This window comes from Chelonia mydas, chromosome 1 (assembly GCF_015237465.2).
Source record: "Chelonia mydas isolate rCheMyd1 chromosome 1, rCheMyd1.pri.v2, whole genome shotgun sequence".
NCBI classification, from domain to species: domain Eukaryota; kingdom Metazoa; phylum Chordata; order Testudines; family Cheloniidae; genus Chelonia; species Chelonia mydas.
The window spans coordinates 233692131-233715553 of record NC_057849.1 but is presented as its reverse complement, the minus strand read 5'-3'; the positions used below and the strand labels follow the sequence as shown (position 1 = coordinate 233715553).

The following is a 23423-nucleotide window of genomic DNA, read 5'->3' as shown; positions in this document are numbered from 1 at the left end:
ATACTGTGGAAAGTGTAGAAGATCTTTTATACATACAAAGCATGAAAAAATACCTCTCCCCACCCCACTCTCCTGCTGGCAATAGCTTATCTAAAGTAATCACTCTCCTTACAATGTGTATGATAATCAGGTTGGGCCATTTCCAGCACAAATCCAGGTTTTCTAACCCCTCCACCCCCCAAACCCACTCTCCTGCTGGTAAAACCTGGATTTGTGCTGGAAATGGCCCAACTTGATTATCATACACATTGTAAGGAGAGTGATCACTTTAGATAAGCTATTGCCAGCAGGAGAGTGGGGTGGGCGGAGGTATTTTTTCATGCTTTGTGTGTATAAAAGATCTTCTACACTTTCCACAGTATGCATCCGATGAAGTGAGCTGTAGCTCACGAAAGCTTATGCTCAAATAAATTGGTTAGTCTCTAAGGTGCCACAAGTACTCCTTTTCTTTTTGCGAATACAGACTAACACAGCTGTTACTCTGAAACCTGAATATTTGTAGATATTCCTTTGTTCACCTCTAGTTGACTGTCCCCAGGCTTCTGTTTTCAGTCACTGATTGCAAAATTGGGCCCTATGACACTTCCAGGTTGTTTGGTAAATAAATATTTTAAGCATATTTTGATTGCAGGTTTAGGACCTAAGGTTGTTTGCATCTCCTGTACTGATAAAATGAGAAGTTCAAATACTCTGAATAATTACTCTTTTTCTTCATACAGACTTAATTGCTAATGCAAAGCACATAATGATTTAGGGAACTGAGTATTGCCAGTGGTTAAACAACTTTTTTTCTCTAGGTGAGATGAAGAATTTATAATCTATGTACTATTTATAGGCTTGGCAGTATTTGATGTTTTTGTTTTATAATTTTGATGGGAAATGTCTGTTTACTTTTAAGCATTTTCTATTTGTATCAATTTAAATTTTCATAGTGGTGGGAAACTGAGGGGATCAGACAATTAATGACAGTAGCAGAGATTCAAAAAGTAAAAGCTTTATAATTGTTAAAACACAGATTGTCAACATCACGTGTCAAAATATTAGTTTGATTTTAAGGGTGTTTACTTAGTATAAGTTCTCACAACATTTTTCTTTGTCTACCTGTAAATTTAGATTATCGATGGAAATATGTTACATCTGTGTGTGGGGTAAAATCATCGTTTACCAATAAATCTAATCCTTCCAAGCCTAGCTATTTAAGCCAAAATGAGTGAGAGCTTTGCTTTTTATTTAGTTCCTGAAAATAATCCCTCCCATAAATCTTATTTTTGTTATTTAGACTTAATTGGATAATATTAAGAAAAGGCCGTGTTTCTTCATGTGACTTTAAGATATGTCAGTGTTACTAATTGCCTATATACTGTGTTGCCATGAAGCAGTTGTTGTTGAACTCGTTTAAATCAGAAAATTGCAGCTCTTGGCAACAGGTTAACACCCAACATAAGTTATTTAATGCTCAGTAAACTAATTCTTTATGATATGATTTTCTTTAAGTAATCCAAATTTAAGAACAGTGTATAGAGGAGATGCTGTCAATTAAGGGACTGACGTGTGATCCTGTAACTAGGTTTCTCATGTAGCAATGAAACCTGCAGTTTCCGAGTTGCTCTGCTAGCTAACCACTTATTTTGTAAATGCATTCCCTTTTATTTATGGGGAAGATGCACGATGCAGAAAAAGCTGAACAGATGTTGAAAACTGTGTAGATGTGACAATATAGGAGGAGACAGCCAAGAAATGGTTTCATCTAGCAGAAATTTCCAAAACTTGTGTATCCATTGGTTTGAGCATATTGAATACATTGTTTCAAGGATTTGTGATTCAATGCAGCAGATATGCAAATAAACCAGTGCTTTGATACAACTTTCTTTTTCACCTCACCCAATACCACTCAGATAATGTGTTTGCTGTTGAACTAATGTCATGGTAGCTATTTCAGCATTTTTAAAGGAAATATGGTTCTAATGTATTTTACACAGAATGAGATATGGGGACACCACAGAACAAAAATCATCCAGGTTTCCAACTGTAAGCAGCCAGCAGACTCCAGAGTGCTCAGAAATTATTATTAAGCATTGGGCAATTGATGAAAACTTTTAATCAGATTTTATGCTAAAATTTCATAATTAAGATTCTGGTAAAATGAACAACAACCTAACCTGTTACCTAAATGACCTTGCTGTAATTGCAGCTCTTATTGTGCTGCTTTGACCAATCAACCTTTTGAAATACCTGACTGAATGCATTATATCACACTCAAGTGATTCTAAGCCCTTAGCAGTAAATTTGTTTCCCAGTATAGCACAAATCATTGCTGCTTTTAAAACTTGATGTGCTTTCAGTAGTTTGTCTGCTTTTACTACATGAATGTGCAGTTAAACAAAAAGGAATGCTGTGTATAAAAGGCTTAGAAGTAATTACTGTTCATAGTTACAAAAATATTGTACTTCCCATTTATTCAGGAAAGCCATCTCTCTTCCATCCCTATATCTTAGTAACAAAGAACCAGTGATGTTGTTTCGAATAATCATAGATTACTTCAGTTTCCACAGTATGCGTCCGATGAAGTGAGCTGTAGCTCACGAAAGCTTATGCTCAAATAAATTGGTTAGTCTCTAAGGTGCCACAAGTACTCCTTTTCTTTTTGCGAATACAGACTAACACAGCTGCTACTCTGAAACCTGAGGAGAAATGCTCAGAAATGCTGAAATTTGATAACTCACTCCAGTCTTACTCTGTGGTTGTTTTTTTGGTTTGTTTTTTGGTTTGTTATATGGTGGCAGAAGGCTATCCTGTGAGTTGCCACTCCAGCCCTTACAGTAATTAGAGAGGCAGATAAAGACATGGCTACTGAAAGAGAGTGTATCCTTCAGCTCATCCCATGAGTCCTATTGGACTGTAGTTACTTCAGCGTGATACAGGGGCCACTAGCTGGTCATGTTCTGACTGCTGAACTCCCTGTAGTATGCCACTGTGTGGACTGTTTATTTCTGGCATTGAAGATAGGCAGAATCCCTTGTGTGATTTCTCTGGAGTCTATACACCCTTTTCTGTCTTGAAATGACCATGCTTCCACTGCTTTTTGGACCTTGCACAAGGGAGCCAGGAGTTGATTCTGAACGGAATGAACTTGCTTGCTTGCTGCATTCAGTGTCAAGGAAGAGATTGCATAGTTTGTGGTAAACTTGAAATTTACAGTGATTGAATCCTAATAGTGTTAAATTGCCTAAAATGTGGCAGAGACAGCATAAAGACATAGATTGTAGTTCTTTAATCATTGTTGGTAAGACTTCTTAACATTTATTTTAATGCCAATAATTACTGAAGTTTACTTATAATTAAAAACAGTGAGGTCCACAGATCCATGACATTGGGTACTCTGCTCTATTCAGCCTTGAAGAGGAATCAAACATGTCAATCTGAGGTAGGGGAGGTGTGGCTCCACCTCAGAGAAATGACCAGATTTCATCTGCCTCTCTGGCTGAAGGCAGGCAGATCAGCTCCTGCCTGCAGCAGAGCAAATTTTAAAAAGGGAAAAAGAAAAAAAAAAAAAAGCCTCAATCTCCTGACTGTCAGGGGTCTGCCTTTATTGGGAGAAAGTATTCCATTTCTCCTAAGTTGCTGGGACTCTCCATGCCCCCTGCTCACCCATGACAGAGAAAGCTGAAAGGGAAAACCAGATGTCTACTGCCCTCCCCTGCTGATTGCATGAAGATCTGCGCCTGTTCTATAGAGCCTCAAATGCTAAAACAGGGACAGGGTTTCCAGCAGCCTCCCTCCCAGGAAAAAGTAGCAGCAAAATCACTCAGGCCTAGCACAGGTGACAGCAGCACCTTTGGGACAAGCAAGTAGAAGCTCCTTCCTACCTCTTACACATGTAGCAGCATAGTAGGTTGAAGCACAGTATCAAAGGGGCAGCAAAGCTTCCTGCCCAGCTTCTGGAGCCTACACCCTCAGCCCAGTGTTTATCCCAGGAATTGAAGTTGTGTGTGTTCAAATTTACAAGGGTGGCGTGAGGGCGGATGAAGGGTTAGACCATGATGGCAAAAATGGGCTGTGTGGCACCATAGTAAAAACTGAAAAAGTTTCACAACCATTTTATTAGACCTAATTCATTTCAAAATCATCACAAATTAAAGTTGGCTATTCAAGCCTATTATAAAGCACTAGATCATCATCCTTCTTGATTTGTTGTAATTTTGCACAACTCTGTTAATAAACTTCTCAAATGCAGTGCATTCATCTTTGGTGGCATCTCGTGTGACCCATGCTACTAGTCCATGATATGCTCATGATCAGATAGAAGGCGACTTCTTTCTGAACTCACAATTCTGTTCAATGAGGAAAAACAATGCTCAACTGTAGCTGTTGAAGTAGAAAGAAATGAGTTTCCACTTCTTTCACCACAGGAAACGTAGCACAAAGTTTGGGTAGAATCACTAGTGGTAATAAAGAAGAAGTTGAAGTCAAATCTTCATTCGTTTGTCTCATGATATTTCACTGTGTTCAAATTTCCTGTTCTGTCCTGATCAATAGCAGCCCTACTGTTGGTAGTGCCTCACTCTACTCAACTATCAGTGTTTTATAAGACAGGCATCTGTAAAAGGTACGTAGAGGTTGAGTAGAATCCAGAAGTTACTGTTGTAGATTTGTAATAATCAAGTCTGTGCAGTTCTTCAGCTGGCTTAACAAACACTTCTCGTCCTCTTCACATAAGGACTCAATATAAGTGCCTTCATTAGTCAACTTCTGGACTCAAGTCTTTTTCTTCCAGTACGATTTCAATGGATATCTCTCTGATCCAAATGTACCTTCTATTGCTGGACAAAGATCTACTGCTTTTGTAGCAGATGCCTGGATGGCATTGTTTAATGACCCAAGTGATTCCAGCAGTAGATTTACAAGAGAGAGAATGGTAATAGTCTTCTCTGAACTTAGTGGCAAAAGTAGTCCGCCAACCTCACTACTTACATCTCTGTCTCGTCTTGATAGATACTTTCCAAAGCCAGTAATAATGGTTGCAGTAATTTTAAGACAGCAGCTAAGGGTTGCTCATGAGAAAGTCAGTGGGTTTTCCCAGGTTGGACTAATTTGAACTTCAGTCCCAGTGGGTATTCCATTTTTTCCAAGATGTTCAGCCTTTTTTGGACTCTTGCTGAAAAAGTATAATGAAGGCATTCAATGTATGGCTTTTTTAATGTCTCTTGTAGATTCTGCAGCTTGTACTAGTGTTAATTGGAGTAGGTGGCCTCTGCAGTGTGTATAAGAGAGATTAGGGTTACGCTTTCCTCTGAGTAAAACCTGTACTCCACTATGGCTTCCAGAGAAGTTTGTAGCTTCATCAAATGCACAAGCAGCCATCGGTTTGGGGTTCAATTTACAAGCATTTAACTCCTGTAAGATGTGGGTTGTCACCGTTGCAGCTGATGTCTTCTATAATCTGAACATCTAGAAATGGATCTATTGGCCTACCACTGACGTCAAAATAACATACACAGTGACTTAGTACTTGATGCTCATTTGAATTGGTGCAGTTATCAGCCATGTACACACGTTTTTTGAATGTGGTGAGAGAGTTCACTTTTTCACCTGCTGAGTCTCACTGTTACGCCGCATGCCAGCTAGTTGAGTTTCTTGCTGAAAGATAGTGAGCATTTTCTGATCTTGTGCGGAACCAGCGGCCAACTTCAGGATTAAAAAGTGGCAATGCACTTTACAAACTGGAGGCCAATGTTGTGTGTGGTATCTCTTGCTTAAATAGAAAGTATGATGTGACAGCTCTGTTTGTTCACATAAACTGTGTTGTGCCTTCAGCATTAACAGCCTCATTAAGTACTTCTAAAATTGGCTTTGACAGTGACTGGCTTATAAGGCTTTCTGCATGTTGATGCAATCCAGAGGCTTGGTGTTTTGCAGCCTTTTCACTTAGTTTGTCAGTATTGGCTTTGCTGATTGCTCTGGCAAACAATGCCCCTCCACTCTTACTATATTAATTCATGGTATGCCCACATCTTGAATACAGATTCCATATGAGGAGAGATTAAGACTCGGATTTATCCCGCCTTAGTCATTTATTTTCAAGCTGATACGATAGAGGTCTATAAAATCTTGACTGGTATGGTGAAAGTGAAAAAGTAAATGTTTACTCCTTCACATAATATAGGAACTAGGGGGTCACCTAATGAAATTAATAGGCAGAAGGTTTAAAACACACAAAAGGAAGTACTACTTCACACAATGCATAGTCAACGTGTGGAACTTTTTGCCAGGGGATGTTGTGAAAGCCAAAACTATAACAGGATTCAAAAAAGAACTAGATATGTTCATGGAGAATAAGTCCATCAATGGCTTTTAGCTTGGTTGGTCAGGGATATAACACCGTGCTTTGAGTGTCCCTAGCATCTGTTGGCCAGAGGGCTGGGAGTGGATGACTGGATGGATCACTCAATGGTTGCCTGTCCTGTTCGTTCCTTTTGAATTATCTGCCATTGGCCAATGTCAGAAGACAGGATACTGGGCTAGATGGACCATTGGTCTGACCCGGTGTAACTGTTGGTATGTAAACATTAATTATTTAGTACAGAAACTTCCCAAGATAACCTCTTGAGATAGCGACAATGTGAGATAACCATGGAAAATAGTGCATATTAAAAATCTTGGCCTATTGGGAAATGTATATTTAAATAAATTTCCCAGTCACAATCTAGCATTCTGGAGTCAAAGGCACTAAAACATAGTCCAACCAACAGATTTTCCTTTAATGTGCCCCTCCTTTGTCCCTCCACTCTATTCCACCCATAGTTGTCCTTCATCAGTGGAGATCCAGAGTTTAGAGGTGCTTTTGTGTGAGTTCACTTCCCACCCTGATGTGGGGGAAGGGAGAAGGCACCTTGCTCATTCCTCCAGCTGCTCACCACTTGGTCCAATTGCTCACTCTGGCCGCTGTTGTTTGTCCTGCCACCATTCACTCCAGTGCTCTGTCACCGATGGCCCTGCGCCATCACCTTCTGCTGCCACTGTGACCTCTGGAAGTCAGTCTCTTGAGGTTCCACCTAGCTGTGTGATTTCAGCTCTCAGTGGTCACTGAATCACTTAATTCACACCTCTTCCACAGAAGCTGCCCCCCACAGCAGGTCTAAGCTCTTAGATCTGGTTATCAGTGATTTCAGCTCTAGTGGTCACTTAATGAAATAAATGACTGATTGTGGAGCCAAATCAACTCTATCTTTGAACACGGGAGAGGGGCAGGTCAAATAGTGCCTGTGACTCTTAGGCAGAGCCCACACCACACTCTGTCCCCCACCCTCTCTCTTTTGACGTCCTCAATCAGAGCAGGCTAAGTACAGTTCTGCTGCCCTTTACTCATACAATAATAACATTTCATTACTCCCGCATTCAGTATTAAAGTGATTTGTAACCTAGCACCAGCCAAAATTGATTACTTGGGCAACACAGCTCTGTTTGCTAGATACCTACACAGAGTAGGTGTGTTCATGTAAATACAGCATCTCCTCTCCTGTCTTGCCCCCCCACCCCACCCCCGGCTCATCCCTAGCTGTCAGGGGAGAACTCATTCAGATCTTGCTTACAAATCATAATTTTGAAATTATTAGGATGGCCAACATCTCTGAAACAAATGTGCCAACATTGTCCTTAAAAACAGCTGAGTGAAGAAGCTAGTCTTTGTTCATACTTTTCAAACCTGTTGTGCTTTTTCATGTACAAGTATTTTATCATATACTGTATAGGCTTTTAAAGTGTGTATTAATGTTTCAATTTAAATTCAAGTTTCCAACCAAAGACTAAATTGGCAACACTGCTTGTTAACTAGTTGACCACTGGGAGGGTGATGGGGAGATTGTGGTGGGGGGAGGGGAGGGAAATCCATGTCACAGCTGCATATGTTGACTGCAGAGCAGCTGCCCTTAGAAAAGCTATCATTAAATATCCCTGCTCATACATACTGTGAGTGTGTATTAGTGGGTCAGGGATTTTCTGCCACATCAATATATTGGGAAAGCATCAGGCTGCCATCCTCAGCTGCTGTTGCTGGTCACCATGCCTTAACTGTTGGGCTGTCTTTCCCAGCGGTCACTGTAGATCACCAGGCACTAATGTCAAGTTTATTGTTTCCAGCTTTTGTTGCAGGTTGCCGTGCCTCACTTCCATCTCCATGCCTCAGCAGATGGCTATGGAGTTCTAAGAGGGACAGAAGTCTAGATGAGGAAGAACTGGCAGGTAGTGAGGGACCTCTTGGCCTGCCCTTTTTCTTGCCCCACATGTCTTTTGACCTCCCTTTTGTAAAGTCAGATGATTCCTTGGTGTCCACAAGTCAAACTTATCCTTGTGTCACTATTGAAGATAAATGTTCCTTTTTCACTGGTAGTTATGGACTTGTTTTGAATTGGGAAAAAATTGTACCTCAGAATGGCCTCCTCACTATATAGAGCCTTCACAGGCAGCCAAGTCCAGGCAGGCATAATCTGTGCTTCCTCCTGCAGGCATGAAAACTATCAAGGACATCAGGCCAACAAAAATAAATGAACAAAAGAGAATTGTCCTTTGACATAGAAAGTGCCCCCACATACTTTCACAAGCAGTGAGAACATGGGTGGACAATGTTGCAAGTATGTCTCTTCCAACCTATTTAAAAAAATGCACAGCCTAAGAGCTTTTGCCTGAACTGTGCAAGCAGGGCAAGCAGACAGCCATCCTAGATCTCCTGTGAATGGGAACAGTAGAACCTGCAACCCTCTTTAGTGGAACAGGGCCTTTCTCCATATTGTTCCTAGTTCAAAAAAAAAGTCACAAATGTACACGGTACTACTTGTCATCATGTAGCTAACCAGATCCATAAAGAAATGAAAATGCAAGATGGAGACATAAAAATCCACGCAAGCTGCCATCAATGAAGATGTGAAGGATGCCTGTCTCCATATCTCAATTAGATATCCCATTTAGTAAGATGATTCCTAAATTTTACTCTTGGAGCACAGCATTACCAATGCAGGTCCTTTCCCCTTTGCCCTAGAGCTGTTGCGTGTCCTGGTAAAGAAACATATTCTCTAAGATAGATCTGCTTACCTCTGATCTGAAAACCAAGGTGTCAGGGTTATCAGCGGGATCACAGAGCCAAGGCAACAGATGCATTGTTGCAAAGATGGCCAAAAGAGTCTTAAATGCTGACACGTTGCACTCCATATGATTTATGAAAATATGTTTATAAGTGTGAAATATAATGTAACTGGAATATGCTGTATGCAAAAGGTCTCTTGTAAGGTATCATTACAAAGCTTATAATCTATTAGTGTGTTCATCCTATTTGTATGGATGTATCATTCTTGTATCTGAAGCTAGAAATATGAAGTATTACTCCGTTGTCCTATTGTAATGATGCAAAGTGTGGACCGTTAATGATGGCTTGGAATCTTGATGGCTCCCATTGACTAGGACAATTGGTTGTAAATGGCTCTTTTTACTTGTAAGCCTTCCTGTGTTCCTGAGAGTCAGGCCAGGAAGAATGGAGGTTTGGGGGGTCTCACAGGACATGTGACCATGTCACCTGGTAGTGGAATCTATCTTAAACCTGATGCTTTTCCATTTAGGAGGAGGGGTGGGGATCCAGAGAGACAAAAGATTCCTGCCTTGTGCCAAAGCTATAAAAAGGGGTGGAACACAACAAAGGGAGCTGCAGTCATGAGAAAACCCCTAGTTACCACCGGAGCTGGAACTAACAAGAACTCTACCGGGGGAAGGATTGGGCCCAGACTAAGGAGGAGTCTAGTCTGTTTAAAAAAAAAAAAAAAAAAAAAGCTTATTGGAACATCTCTGAGGGTGAGACTTACCTGTATTCGGTTTCTTCAGTGTATTAGGCTTAGACTTGTGTGTTTTATTTTGCTTGGTAACTTACTTTGTTCTGTCTGTTACTACTTGAAACCACTTAAATCCTACTTTTTATACTTAATAAAATCACTTGTATTAACCTAGAGTAAGTGATTAATATCTGGGGGAACAAACAGCTTTGCATATCTCTCTATCAGTGTTACAGAGGGTGGACAGTTTTTGAGTTTAGCCTCTATAAGCTTTATACAGAGTAAAACTGATTTATTTGGGGTTTGGATTCCATTGTGAACTGAGTGTCTGGGTGCTGGAGACAGGTGACTTGCTGAGCAGTTTTTGATAAAAGTCTGCAGCTTTGGGGGTGTGGACCAGACCTGGGTCTGTGTTGCAGCAAACTGGCGTGTCTGGCTCGACCAGGCAGGGTCTCGAGTCCCAAGCTGACAGGGAAAATGGGCTCAGAGATAGTTTCAGAACATCAGGTAACAGTCCCAAGGGGGTCTCTGTGACTGAACCAGTCACACATGCCGTTCCTCTCTTTCTCTCTTCTCACCAGAGCACCACAGGAAGATCAAGAGAGAAGCAGCACTGTTAATTCTGGTATCCCCATTTGGCTAGGGAGGACTTGGTTTTAGAGCCCTGTGCTGGACTAATGTACAACTTTGCAGCAGGATGGGGATCCACTGTCATAATAGTGGGAGCAGGATTACAGAATAGCTACGCACAGAGCTCTACCTAGGTTCTCTTACCTCTTTGACATGGAACAGAGACACCTCCCATCTGTTTTCAATCCAGAAGGGATACACTGTTACATGGGCCAGTCATGCATCAGAATTCAGACAGTCTGAGCCTAGCTGCCTGGCCCTTCAACAGAACCTCTTAAGCCGGGAAAGCTATTCAGAGAGCTAGTATCCATTATTTCAGCTTCCAGAAATCTAACAATTCAGTTATTCAAGGGCCAGGTTGAGCTTTAACAGTTGGTGGAAGGACAGGTGTCTCACCCCTGTCTGTATCTGTGCTACAGATTCTCAAATGTCTTTAAAGGGACTCTGGTTAGTCTTACATGGCTACAATGACTCTGGTTAGGCGTGGCAGTTGACTTTCCAGAATCAGGTTGTTTCTTTGTCTAGTATTCTGTGTGCTGTAGACAATTAATGATTTAATCTTATTCAGATGTCCAGTGCTTTTCTTATAAGAGCACCATCTTTTTATATCCTCCTGATGTTCATAAAGTTATTTTATGTGATCTTACCTGGTTCTCAATGCCATTACTGGCCCTACATTTCAACCGTTAACTAAGGTGTCTTACTTTCTAACTGTTAAATGGCTTTTTTTGATGAGCTGTGTTTTCACAGGATGTCTGAGTTAGGATCTTTTTTTTTTTCCTGGAACTTCACTACTGCACCTTTAAAAATGCTAAAAGAGTACTGAGAATTGATCCTGTTAGGGAAGATGAACTCCATGCTCAACAGAGCATAGGAAATTGTTCTTCCATCCTTCTGTCCAGCTACATCACACTCCAAAGAGAAACTGTGGCATTCTTCGGATGTTTGCAGAGCTTTCAAAGTATATATTCACCACACAGATCAGGCCAAGACAGCAGATGCTTTGTGCTTTATTATCCAGTGTCAAAGGAAAAGAAGGCTGTGAAATCCTCCACTTCCATCGTGCAATGTCAGAGCCCACTCCCTCATAGCCATGGCAGCTTCATGGGCAGAAAGGTTGTGCCTCATACAAGGAAATCAGAAAAGCAGCCACCTGGTCAACTATTCTACAAGCTGGACATCCAGTCACCATCTGATGCTGCCTTCAGTGAGGATGGGTGCTCCTCATTGTAGTATCCCAGTAGCTCTTAGGAAAAGGGTTATCCCATTTTGCATCTGTACATAATGGTATGTAGTTCTCCCTCCCACTCCAAGTGGACACTGCTATGAAAATCCCACTGTCATGGATCTATGCACCTCGTTACGAATAAGACTAGGAAAATTTATCCATGACTTGTCCTGAAAATTTCCTTTCTTGGAGTAATAAGGTTCAGGGTGTTACCCACCCACTCTAGGGCATCCCATGTTCACCTTTACGTGGGTTCAAGGCATAACCCGGTTAACTTAGGCACCCCCATCTGTACCCCGTTCCTAGGGCTCAGAGTGTAATCTTTGTGGGTGTGCAGGGCCTTTTCCCAGTGAAAGAGCCTTACACAGTAATATCCTTACCCTCTATTTTATTAACAGTCACCAAGTAGAATACACATCCTAAGCATACAATGCTATGCTCACTGATCCTTTTTCCTTGTTGGCCAGGCGAGGTCTGTCTCGTCTGGGTTCTGGTTGCTGCATGTCACGGTTGTGCATAGGATTCTAGCAGCTCTGATCTTGGGCTGTGTCTTGGAGGTGAGTTCTTCTTCTTCTTCCAGGTCTTTATTCTTTCTTTCTGTCTTCCCCCACCCATCCAGTCTCCTTCTTGGGCTTCAGTTTATATAGTGAAACTTGAGTCCTACTTAGCTATATAGTAACCAATCATTTTACTAAAGTATTACAAAATAATTCTTTGACCAGTCCTAACATGGGATGGCCGGGAAAGGTACATGACACTCGCATCTTCAGGAACTCTTGTCTGTTTCAAAAGCTGCAGGAAGGGACTTTCTTCCCAGACCAGAAAATAACTGTTGGGGATGTTGAAATGCCTATTGTTACCCTTGGGGACCCAGCCTACCCCTTAATGCCATGGCTCATGAAGCCATACACAGGCAGTCTGGACAGTAGTCAGGAGCTGTTCAACTACAGGCTGAGCAAGTGCAGAATGGTGGTAGAATGTGCATTTGGACGTTTAAAAGCACGCTGGCACAGTTTACTGACTCAGTTAGACCTCAGCAAAACCAATATTCCCATTCTTATTACTGCTTGCTGTGCGCAGTACAATATCTGTGAGAGTAAGGGGGAGATGTTTATGGTGGGGTAGGAGGTTGAGGCAAATCACCTGGCCGCTGATTACGCACAGCCAGACACCAGAGCGGTTAGAAGAGCACAGGAGGGTGCGGTGCGCATCAGATAAGCTTTGAAAACCAGTTTCATGACTGGCCAGGCTACGGTGTGAAAGTTCTGTTTGTTTCTCCTTGATGAAACCCCCGCCCCTTGGCTCACTCTGTAAGCTAACCACCCTCCCCTCCTCCCTTCGATCACCACTTGCAGAGGCAATAAAGTCATTGTTGCTTCACATTCATGCATTCTTTATTAATTATTTAAGTTCAGTACCAATGTGGACACAAGAACAAATGGGCATAAACTGGCCACCAGGAAGTTTAGACTTGAAATTAGATGAAGGTTTCTAACCATCAGAGGAGTGAAGTTTTGGAATAGCCTTCCAAGGGAAACAGTGGGGGCAAAAGATCTATCTGGCTTTAAGATTAAACTCGATAAGTTTATGGAGGAGATGGTATGATGGGATAACATGGTTTTGGTAATTAAATATTCATGGTAAATAGGCCCAATGGCCTGTGATGGGATATTAGATGTGGTGGGATCTGAGTTACCCAGGAAAGAATTTTCTGTAGTATCTGGCTGGTGAATCTTGCCCATATGCTCAGGGTTTAGCTGATCGCCATATTTGGGGTGGGGAAGGAATTTTCCTCCAGGGCAGATTGGAAGAGGCCCTGGAGGTTTTTCGCCTTCCTCTGTAGCATGGGGCACGGATCACTTGCTGGAGGATTCTCTGCTCCTTGAAGTCTTTAAACCACGATTTGAGGACTTCAATAGCTCAGACATAGGTGAGAGGTTTTTCGCAGGAGTGGTGGGTGAAATTCTGTGGCCTGCGTTGTGCAGGAGGTCAGACTAGATGATCATAGTGGTCCCTTCTGACCTAAATATCTATGAATCTATATTGCGAAACAGTTGTTTAACCAATCATACCCCATCACATTAGTTGACTTAAATCTTGCAAAATTAGTTATGCAACAGATAGAAACAATCAAAGAACCAAAGACCATACAGGTAAACAATAGAGAAGTGGGAAATATGAAGGCAAAACAATAAAGTATAGTTTTCAGTCACAAATATTGATAAGTGATAGACTGTCAAAGTTTTCTTTAAATATCTTGAGATATGTTTCGTTATCTGGTGATGGTGGGTACTATTAGGACAGGAGTGCCTTCTTAACAGCCTGATATTACATTGTTTTAATATCATTTAGATGGAATGTGAGGATGTGACTTTCTACTTCGTGGCTCGTGGCAGGAGAAAAAGGCCGCAACTCTTACAACAGATCCAATCCACCAGAAATGTGCTGTTAATTGGGGAAAATATTGAATTATTTTTCATACTCAGTTTGTTTGAATTCCTTGCTCAAACATAAGAACGGCCATATTGGATCAGACCAGTGGTCCATCTGTCCCAGTATCCTGTCTTCCAACAGTGACCAATGCCCAGTGATTCAGAGGGAATGAACAGAACTGCAATGCCGAGCCCCGGTAGCGTCATGGGGCGGCAGCCAGGAGCTGCAGTGTTGGAGGCCTGAGTCACGGTGGCATTGTGGGGCTGGGAGCTGCATGGGTGAAGCTCTGAACCCCATTACTGCCGTGGGGCTGAATCACAGAGCCTAGGTGCCCCTCCTCACAGGCTTAAGCAGGGAGCCGGAGTGCTGAAGTGAGAGCTGGGAACTGAAGCCCAGATCTGTGGTGCCTCTGCAGGCTGAAGCCCCTTCCCCCAGTGGGCTGAAGCCAAAGCCCATGTCCCGGCTTCATCCCCAGGATGTGAGGCTCAGACTTGTGGGTCAGCCATTGGGATGTGGGCCTCCCAGCCTGTAGGTCGGCCTCAACATTTTCTGGCCCACTGCTTGTTCTGCTCCCAGAGACCTGGCATGTGAGAGCTCACTCCTTGGTTTCTGCCCTGGGCCCAGTGAGTCTCACGCCAGCCTTGCAGGTTACATAGCTCTATTTACTGGGTGGAAAGGAGCTATTTCAGTGTGAGAAGAACAAGTTACACAGCACAGAGAAAATTGGTGTAAACATAAACAATACATATTAATTATGGATAAATTTTTAATTCAGCCATCAGCTTCAAAACAACAAAACCCACAGAGCAGTGATACTGAACTTCCTTCAACAAGTTCAACCACCATAAGGGCTGAAGAATACCGAGAAGGTGGTGATCGTAAAAAAACATAAAGCCATTATTAACCTTGCAAAATTTAGGAAATACGAAGACAGCTATCTAAATTTTTGGTTTTATTTGTTCTGGAAGTGGCGATCTACCTCAACCTCAGTGTGTAGTTTGTGCATAAGTACTGTCTAATGGATGTTTGAAACCCTCCAAATTGCAGACATTTATTTACAAACGATGAAATCTAGAAGGATAAGCATGGTTCATTTTTTGAGCAAAAGGCCAAGGAGCTGCTTGGTACTAAAGCAGTAGTGAAATCCACAGCTAGTATGGGTAAAAAGCTTTTAAGATCATTTTAGATAGGGGCCAGAAAATTGCTAAAACAAAAAAAATCACATACAGTTACTGAGACTTTGTTAATGCCTTGTGTTGAAATAACTAAGGGTATGTCTACACTACGAAATTAGATTGAATTTATAGAAGTCGGTTTTGTAGAAAGCGGTTTTATACAGTTGTTTGTGTCCCCACACAAGTGCTCTAAGTGCATGTAGTCGGCGGAGTGTGTCCACAGTACCGAGGCAACCGTCGACTTCCGGAGCGTTGCACTGTGGGTGGCTATCCCATAGTTCCCACAGTCTCCGCCGCCAATTTGAATTCTGGGTAGAAATCCCGAGTGCCTGATGGAGCTAAAACATTGTCGCTGGTGGTTCTGGGTATATATCGTCAGGCCCCCGTTCCCTCCTTCCCTCCATGAAAGCAAGGGCAGACAATTGTTTTGCGCCTTTTTTCTTGAGTTACCTGTGCAGACACCATACCACGGCAAGCATGGAGCCCGCTCAGCTAACCGTCACCGTATGTCTCCTGGGTGCTGGCAGATGTGGTACTGCATTGCTACACAGCAGCAGTTAATTGCCTTTTGACAGCAGACAGTGCAGTATGACTGGTAGCCGTCATTGACCTGGTCCTGGGTGCTCTTTTAATCGGGCGCCTGGGCAAACATGGGAGTGACTCAGTCAGGTCATTTCCCTTGTTTTGTCTCGTGGCGATTCAGTCCTACCGGCAATGCGCTGTCTTTTAACGTCCAGCCAGCAGAAGATGATGGCCAGTAGTCATACTGCACCGTCTTCTGCCGAGCACGCAGGAGATGACGGCTAGCGGTCGTACTGCACAGTCTGCTGCCAGCAAGATGTATAAAGGTAGATGAAGTGGCTCAAAACAAGAAATAGACCAGATTTGTTTTGTGTTCATTTTCTCCTCCCTCCCTCCTTCCCTCTGTGAAATCAACGGTCTGCTAAACCCAGTTTTGAGTTCTATCCTTGAGGGGGCCATTCAGTTTCTCACAAAGCCACCCCCTTTGTTGATTTTAATTCCTTGTAAGCCAACCCTGTAAGCCATGTTGTCAGTCGCCCCTCCCTCTGTCAGGGCAATGGCAGACAATCGTTCCGGGCCTTTTTTCTGTGCAGACACCATACCACGGCAAGCATGGAGCCTGCTCAGATCACTTTGGCAATTAGGAGCACATTAAACACCACATGCAATATCCAGCAGTATATGCAGCACCAGAACCTGGCAAGGTGATACCGGGTGAGTAGGTGACGTCAGCGCGGTGACGTGAGTGATGAGGACATGGACACAGACTTCTCTCAAAGCACGGGCCCTGGCAATGTGGACATCATGGTGCTAATGGGGCAGGTTCATGCGGTGGAACGCCGATTCTGGGCTCGGGAAACAAGCACAGACTGGTGGGACCGCATAGTGTTGCAGGTCTGGGACGATTCCCAGTGGTTGCGAAACTTTCGCATGCATAAGGGCACTTTCATGGAACTTTGTGACTTGCTTTCCCCTGCCCTGAGGCGCAAGAATACCTAATGAGAGCAGCCCTCACAGCTGAGAAGTGAGGGGCAATAGCCCTGTGGAAGCTTGCAACGCCAGACAGCTACCGGTCAGTCGGGAATCAATTTGGAGTGGGCAAATCTACTGTGGGGGCTGCTGTGATGCAAGTAGCCCACGCAATCAAAGATCTGCTGATATCAAGGGTAGTGACCCTGGGAAATGTGCAGGTCATAGTGGATGGCTTTGCTGCAATGGGATTCCCTAACTGTGGTGGGGCCATAGACAGAACCCATATCCCTATCTTGGCACCGGAGCACCAAGCCGCCGAGTACATAAACCGCAAGGGGTACTTTTCAATAGTTCTGCAAGCTCTGGTGGATCAAAAGGGACGTTTCACCAACATCAACATGGGATGGCTGGGAAGGGTACATGACGCTCGCATCTTCAGGAACTCTGGTCTGTTTCAAAAGCTGCAGGAAGGGACTTTATTCCCAGACCAGAAAATAACTGTTGGGGATGTTGAAATGCCTATAGTTATCCTTGCGGACCCAGCCTACCCCTTAATGCCATGGCTCATGAAGCCATACACAGGCAGCCTGGACAGTAGTCAGGAGCTGTTCAACTATAGGCTGAGCAAGTGCAGAATGGTGGTAGAATGTGCATTTGGATGTTTAAAAGCGCGCTGGCGCAGTTTACTGACTCGTTTAGACCTCAGCGAAACCGATATTCCCACTGTTATTACTGCTTGCTGTGCGCTCCACGATATCTGTGAGAGTAAGGGGGAGACGTTTATGGCGGGGTGGGAGGTTGAGGCAAATCGCCTGGCTGCTGGTTACGCGCAGCCAGACACCAGGGCGGTTAGAAGAGCACAGGAGGGTGCGGTACGCATCAGAGAAGCTTTGAAAACCAGTTTCATGACTGGCCAGGCTACGGTGTGAAAGTTCTGTTTGTTTCTCCTTGATGAAACCCCCTGCCCCTTGGTTCACTCTACTTCCCTGTAAGCTAACCGCCCTCCCCTCCTCCTTTCGATCACCACTTGCAGAGGCAATAAAGTCATTGTTGCTTCACATTCATGCATTCTTTATTCATTCATCACACAAATAGGGGGATAACTACCTAGGTAGCCCAGGAGGGATTGTGGAGGAGAGAAGCACCAGGAGGGGTGGTGGAGGAGGGAAGGACAAGGCCACATAGCACTTTAAAAGTTTAAAACTTTAAAACTTATTGAATGCCAGCCTTCTGTTGCTTGGGCAATCCTCTGGGGTGGAGTGGCCGGAGGCCCCCCCCACTGCGTTCTTGGGCGTCTGGGTGTGGAGGCTATGGAACTTGGGGAGGAGGGCGGTTGGTTACACAGGGGCTGTAGCAGCGGTCTGTGCTCCTGCTGCCTTTCCTGCAGCTCAGCCATACGCTGGAGCATATTGGTTTGATCCTCCAGCAGCCTCAGCATTGAATCCTGCCTCCTCTCATCACGCTGCCGCCACCTTTCAGCTTCAGCCCTCTCTTCAGCCCGCCACCTCTCCTCCCGGTCATATTGTGCTTTCCTGCCCTCTGACATTGTCTGCCTCCACGCGTTCATCTGTGCTATGTCAGTGTGGGAGGACAGCATGAGCTCAGAGAACATTTCATCACAAGTGCGTTTTTTTTTGCCTTCCAATCTTCACTAGCCTCTGGGACGGAGAAGATCCTGGGATCCTTGAAACACATGCAGCTGGTGGAGAAAAAAAAAAGGCAGTGGTATTTAAAAAGACACCATTTCTAGAACAATGGTTACACTCTTTCAGGGTAAACCTTGCTGTTAACATTACATACATAGCACATGTGCTTTCGTTCCAAGGTCGCATTTTGCCTCCCCCGACCATGTGGCTAGCCCCTCACCCCCCCTCACCGCCTCCATGGCTAACAGCGGGGAACATTTCTGTTCAGCCACAGGCAAACTGCCCAGCAGGAACGGGCACCTCTGAATGTCCCCTTAAGAAAAGCACCCTATTTCAACCAGGTGACCATGAATGATATCACTCTCCTGAGGATAACACAGAGAGATAAAGAACGGATCTTGTTTGAATGCCAGTAAACATACACTGCAATGCTTTGTTGTACAATGATTCCCGAGTGCGTGCTACTGGCCTGGTGTGGTAAAGTGTCCTACCATGAAGGACGCAATAAGGCTGCCCTCCCCAGAAACCTTTTGCAAAGGCTTTGGGAGTACATCCAGGAGAGCGGCAAATGAATCATTAAACATGCTTGCTTTTAAACCATGTATGGTATTTTAAAAGGTACACTCACCAGAGGTCCCTTCTCCGCCTGGCGGGTCTGGGAGGCAGCCTTGGGTTGGTTCGGGGGGGGGACTGCCTCCAGGTCCAGGGTGAGAAACAGTTCCTGGCTGTCGGGAAAACCGGTTTCTCCACTTGCTTGCTGTGAGCTATGTACAACCTCATCATCATCATCTTCCTCGTCCCCAAAACCTGCTTCTGTGTTGCTTCCATCTCCATTGAAGGAGTCACGGCTGGGGTAATGGTGGCTGAACCCCTAAAATGGCATGCAGCTTATCATAAAAGCAGCATGTTTGGGGCTCTGACCCGGCGCGGCCGTTTGCCTCTCTTGTTTTCTGGTAGGCTTGCCTCAGCTCCTTAAGTTTCATGCGGCATTGCTTCGGGTCCCTGTTATGGCCTCTGTCCTTCATGCCCTGGGAGATTTTGACAAATGTTTTGTCATTTCGAAAACTGGAATGGAGTTCTGATAGCACGGATTCCTCTCCCCATATAGCGATCAGATCCCATACCTCCTGTTCGGTCCATGCTGGAGCTCTTTCATGATTCTGGGACTCCATCATGGTCACCTCTGCTGATGAGCTCTGGCCAGCGTGGCAAACTGCAGGTGACCATGCAAACAGGAAATTGAAATTCAAAAGTTTGCGGGCCTTTTCCTGTCTACCAGGCCAGTGCATCTGTGTTGAGAGTGCTGTCCAGAGCGGTCACAATACAGCACTCTGGGATAGCCCCTGGAGGCCAATACCGTCTAATTGCATCCACAGTACCCCAAATTCGAGCCGGCAAGGCCGATTTAAGCGCTAATCCACTTGTCAGAGGTGGATTAAGGAAATCGATTTTAAGAGCCCTTTAAGTTGAAAAAAAGGGCTTCATCGTGCGGACAGGTGCAGGTTTACATCGATTTAACGCTGCTAAATTCGACCTAAACTCCTAGCGTAGACCAGGGCTAAGGAAGTGTTTGGAGAGGAGAAAGCCAAGGTACTGACAAAAATATTGACGTTAAATGACTGTCAAATGACAGTTTCTCAGTGTATTTTTTGATTGGCTGCCTGACAGTGATTTTGCTATACAGCTAGATTAATCCATAGACATTTTGAAAATGTCCCATTTACTTGCCTATGTTCCTTATGTGTGGAGTAAGGAAATAAAGAAAGACTTTTTGTTTTGCAAAGCACTCAAGACAACAAAGTTGGACGGCATTTTCAAACTGTCAGATGATTTTATGATTTAAGTAGAAATCAGCTGGACTAATTGCATTGGGGTCTGCACTGATGGAGCCACAGCAATGACTGGAAAGCATTCTGGTTTTGTGCAAAAAATAAGACGTTGCACCTCGTGCTATTTGAAGACACTGTTTTTTAGACCAAGAGGCGTTTGCTGCAAAAGATATTGAACCAGGTCTTTACAGTGTTCTGAACACAGCAGTAACACTCATTAATTTTATTAAATCTAGAGCAACAAACTCCGGGTGTGTTGCTTCACTTTGGGAGGAGGTGGGTACAGAGCACCATTCCTTTCTCATGTATACAGAGGTGAGGGGGCTATCGTGAGGCAGAACGCTTGCCCATTTCTTTAATCTCAAGGAAAAGTATTATGTACTTACTTAACTGATAAGAACCCTGAACTTGCAGCAGAAGTGCTGAAAGATGACCTGTGGCTGGTAAAACTGGGTTACCTTGTTGACACATTCAGTGAAATGAATAAGCTGAATAAAACTATTAAAGGTGGGAACACTAATTTTATTGCCCAGCATGAAAGAATTGAGGCATTCAAAAGAAAACTACAATTCTGTAAAGTTTGTGTCTGACCGGACACTACTGATATATTTTGAGCTCTTCTGTTCTTTCATTCAGGAACGAAATACTGACTTTGACGTAATTAAACCTCTGCTAGCAGCGCATGTGTCTGGTCTGCTTAACAGATTTAATGCTTATATTCCCGAACTCACAACGGAACAAGCTGCTATACACGTGGGCTACAAACTCCTTTAGTGAGAAGCTAAATTTCCATATCTTGTCCCATCAAAACTGTTAGAGCTCATTGGCATTTCATCAGACAGCTCCCTCAGAACCAGGTTCAAAGAAATGCTGCTGGAAACATTTTGGTGTGAGTATTCCGATGAATACAACACTGCTGCTTCTGCAGCGCTGAAAGTTTTGATCCCCTTTGGTACCACCTACTAATATGAAGCCAGATTTTCTGGCATGACATCAATGAAAACAAAGTACTGAACCAGGATGAATACTGACTATGACATACATGTGTGCTTGTCAAAACTACCCCCACTTCTTGACAAGATTGTTGATCAGCACCAGAAACAAGTTTCACACTGAGTAAACTAAAAAAAAAAGTTTAAATTTGTACCTATCTTGTCCTTTTTTATATATTTTGTGTGTGTGTGTTTAACTGTATAACAGTCCATTTAATACAGCTTTTAATCTACTGGATATGCAGAAAACAGTAGTGGCACGGGTGGGCCATGGAGTTTTTATAGTGTTGGGGTAGAGAGGTGGCTCAAAGAAAAAGGGTTGAGATCCCCTGCTATAGAACATACCACCAGTTCAGGGTGTCTGCCCTGCTTATGACAGTCTGCCCCAAAGTAGACTCAGGGTTGTGAGCCCCTCCAGACAGCATGACACATAATTTAGAATAAATGTTGGGTAAATATTTAATAAGAATGTATTAATAACATCAGGTTAGTAGCAGGAGTTTTTTCTATTTAAATTAAACTACAGACTTTCAGGCAGATTTAAATTGACTTTTTGATTAAGAAGGGTAAGCTTGCAGTTCAAAAGGACTGGGTACAGCAGAAGCAATCATAGGACAATCTTTGCGAATAAATATTAAGTATAGTGAAAGAATCTGAGAACAATGATCTATGTAAAAATGAAATAGGAAGGCAATTGGACATCAGCAAGAGGGAAACAATCTTTTTGTACGTTGGCAATCCTGTTTTGAATTAATTTTCTTAAAAAGCATTGGGAGAATAGGCCCCTTCCTTAGGAAATATATTCTCGCTAGATCAAGATTGGTGACAGCAACAGCCCTAAAACAGATTATGTCCTTGTCTGCCAAACAAATGGAAAAATTTTGTGTGCACACACACTAAAATATGTGGCTGCATGAAGGGAAACAAATTAATTCCAAACACTGATGTTTTTCGCAGCTTAAAGTGAGTGGCTGTGTGCACACACATTGGAAGCATGGATTGTCTTTTTCACTCTGTCTTACTGAGAGGAAAAACTTTTGATATTCATCTGTTTTCCAGTGCAGCCATGCAATATGGTCCCCAAATTTATTGTTCAAAAACCCTTAATTGAAAAAAGGCTCATAATAGATGGGTATTTGAGTACTGACTGGAAAATGCTTACATGTACTGTTTACTATGCCATGTGGTATTACGTTTTTAGTAAAATGTAAGGAGTTGAACAACCACAGACCACATCCTTGCTAACAGTTGTACATAGGGGCTGCGTTTACTTATATTTTTTCCAAATTCAAATAACTTTCTATTAGGTAACCATAAGTTCCTGCATTTATTTCAATTAGAAATGAAAAGTTCTTCTTTGGCTGGAAAGCAAAAATGAGGCAGAAGTTGCTGACATACTTTTTTCCTGTTCAGAAATGAAACACTGGTATAGAAGTAGAACAGAGCTTGATCAGACTTGCTCTGCTTGTCTCCAGTTTAATTTTATGTCTGTGAAAAAACCTAATGCCTTTATAGAGAGAGCAGGGATGCATCTGCCCAATAACTTTTTCTGGAATTTGTTTACAATTTTTAAATATAAGTAAGTAGTGGTAGAAACAATACATAATTTTGCTTTTCTTGCAAAATGAGGAAAATTTCTAAAGTGCGTATTGCTGAATAAATAATGTGACACATGAATTATGTTTTGATTTATTAACCAAATCCTTATTAACCAAAGCTTGGTAAATCACTAAGTTTTCACATTTACTCTTTGCCCTTAGTATTTGTTAGGCTACTTGTCTTGATATTATAACACCCTAAGCATTCACTTATTAAAATAAAATGTCTGTTTAAATTAAGATATGGCTTTTAGTTCATATCATGTTTTTTGTTTTTGTTAGTATTTTTTGCAGTGAAGCATTACTCAGCTTTTGCTTTATAACAAGCTTATTGGAAATGAGCAAATAAGAAGGCTCTAGTGTTACCTTTGAACATAGTATATGCTATTAAGGCTTGAGAGAAGAACTGAAGTAGCCTTTAGTTTTAGTTTCAATGGGAAAGAGCCAGATGTTCTGACTTCAGAATTCTGAGAGTTCTGGCTGACATTTCTTGTAGGGTAGGGAAATCAAACAAATGTATTTTCAAGGAGAGCCCAAAACCAAATGTCGCAGCCCTGATCCTTTGATCGCTCTTGCTCAGGGTGGA

General features: G+C 43.0%; 1 protein-coding gene and 1 long non-coding RNA gene across 33 annotated transcripts in view; one reads left to right on the top strand and one right to left on the bottom strand.

Moving 5' to 3' along the window:
* PLEKHA5 (pleckstrin homology domain containing A5) overlaps nucleotides 1–23423 on the top strand; it is a 261450-nt gene that overhangs the window by 110500 nt on the left and 127527 nt on the right. Inside the window, exon 4 of one of the 32 annotated variants that reach the window (XM_043539070.1) lies at nucleotides 8137–9976. The exons of the other annotated variants lie outside the window; for them this stretch is intronic. Coding sequence (XP_043395005.1) covers nucleotides 8137–8203 — 67 coding nt within the window. The 3' untranslated portion in view covers nucleotides 8204–9976. Of the gene's footprint in view, nucleotides 1–8136; nucleotides 9977–23423 lie in introns of those variants that run through there. 32 annotated transcript variants of the gene reach the window in all.
* On the bottom strand, nucleotides 4418–22354 carry LOC122464394. The gene is made up of 4 exons (XR_006288357.1): nucleotides 22341–22354; nucleotides 21957–21959; nucleotides 4812–4820; nucleotides 4418–4698 (listed from the first exon to the last, which is right to left on the bottom strand). It is a non-coding gene; the product is annotated as an uncharacterized LOC122464394 (long non-coding RNA).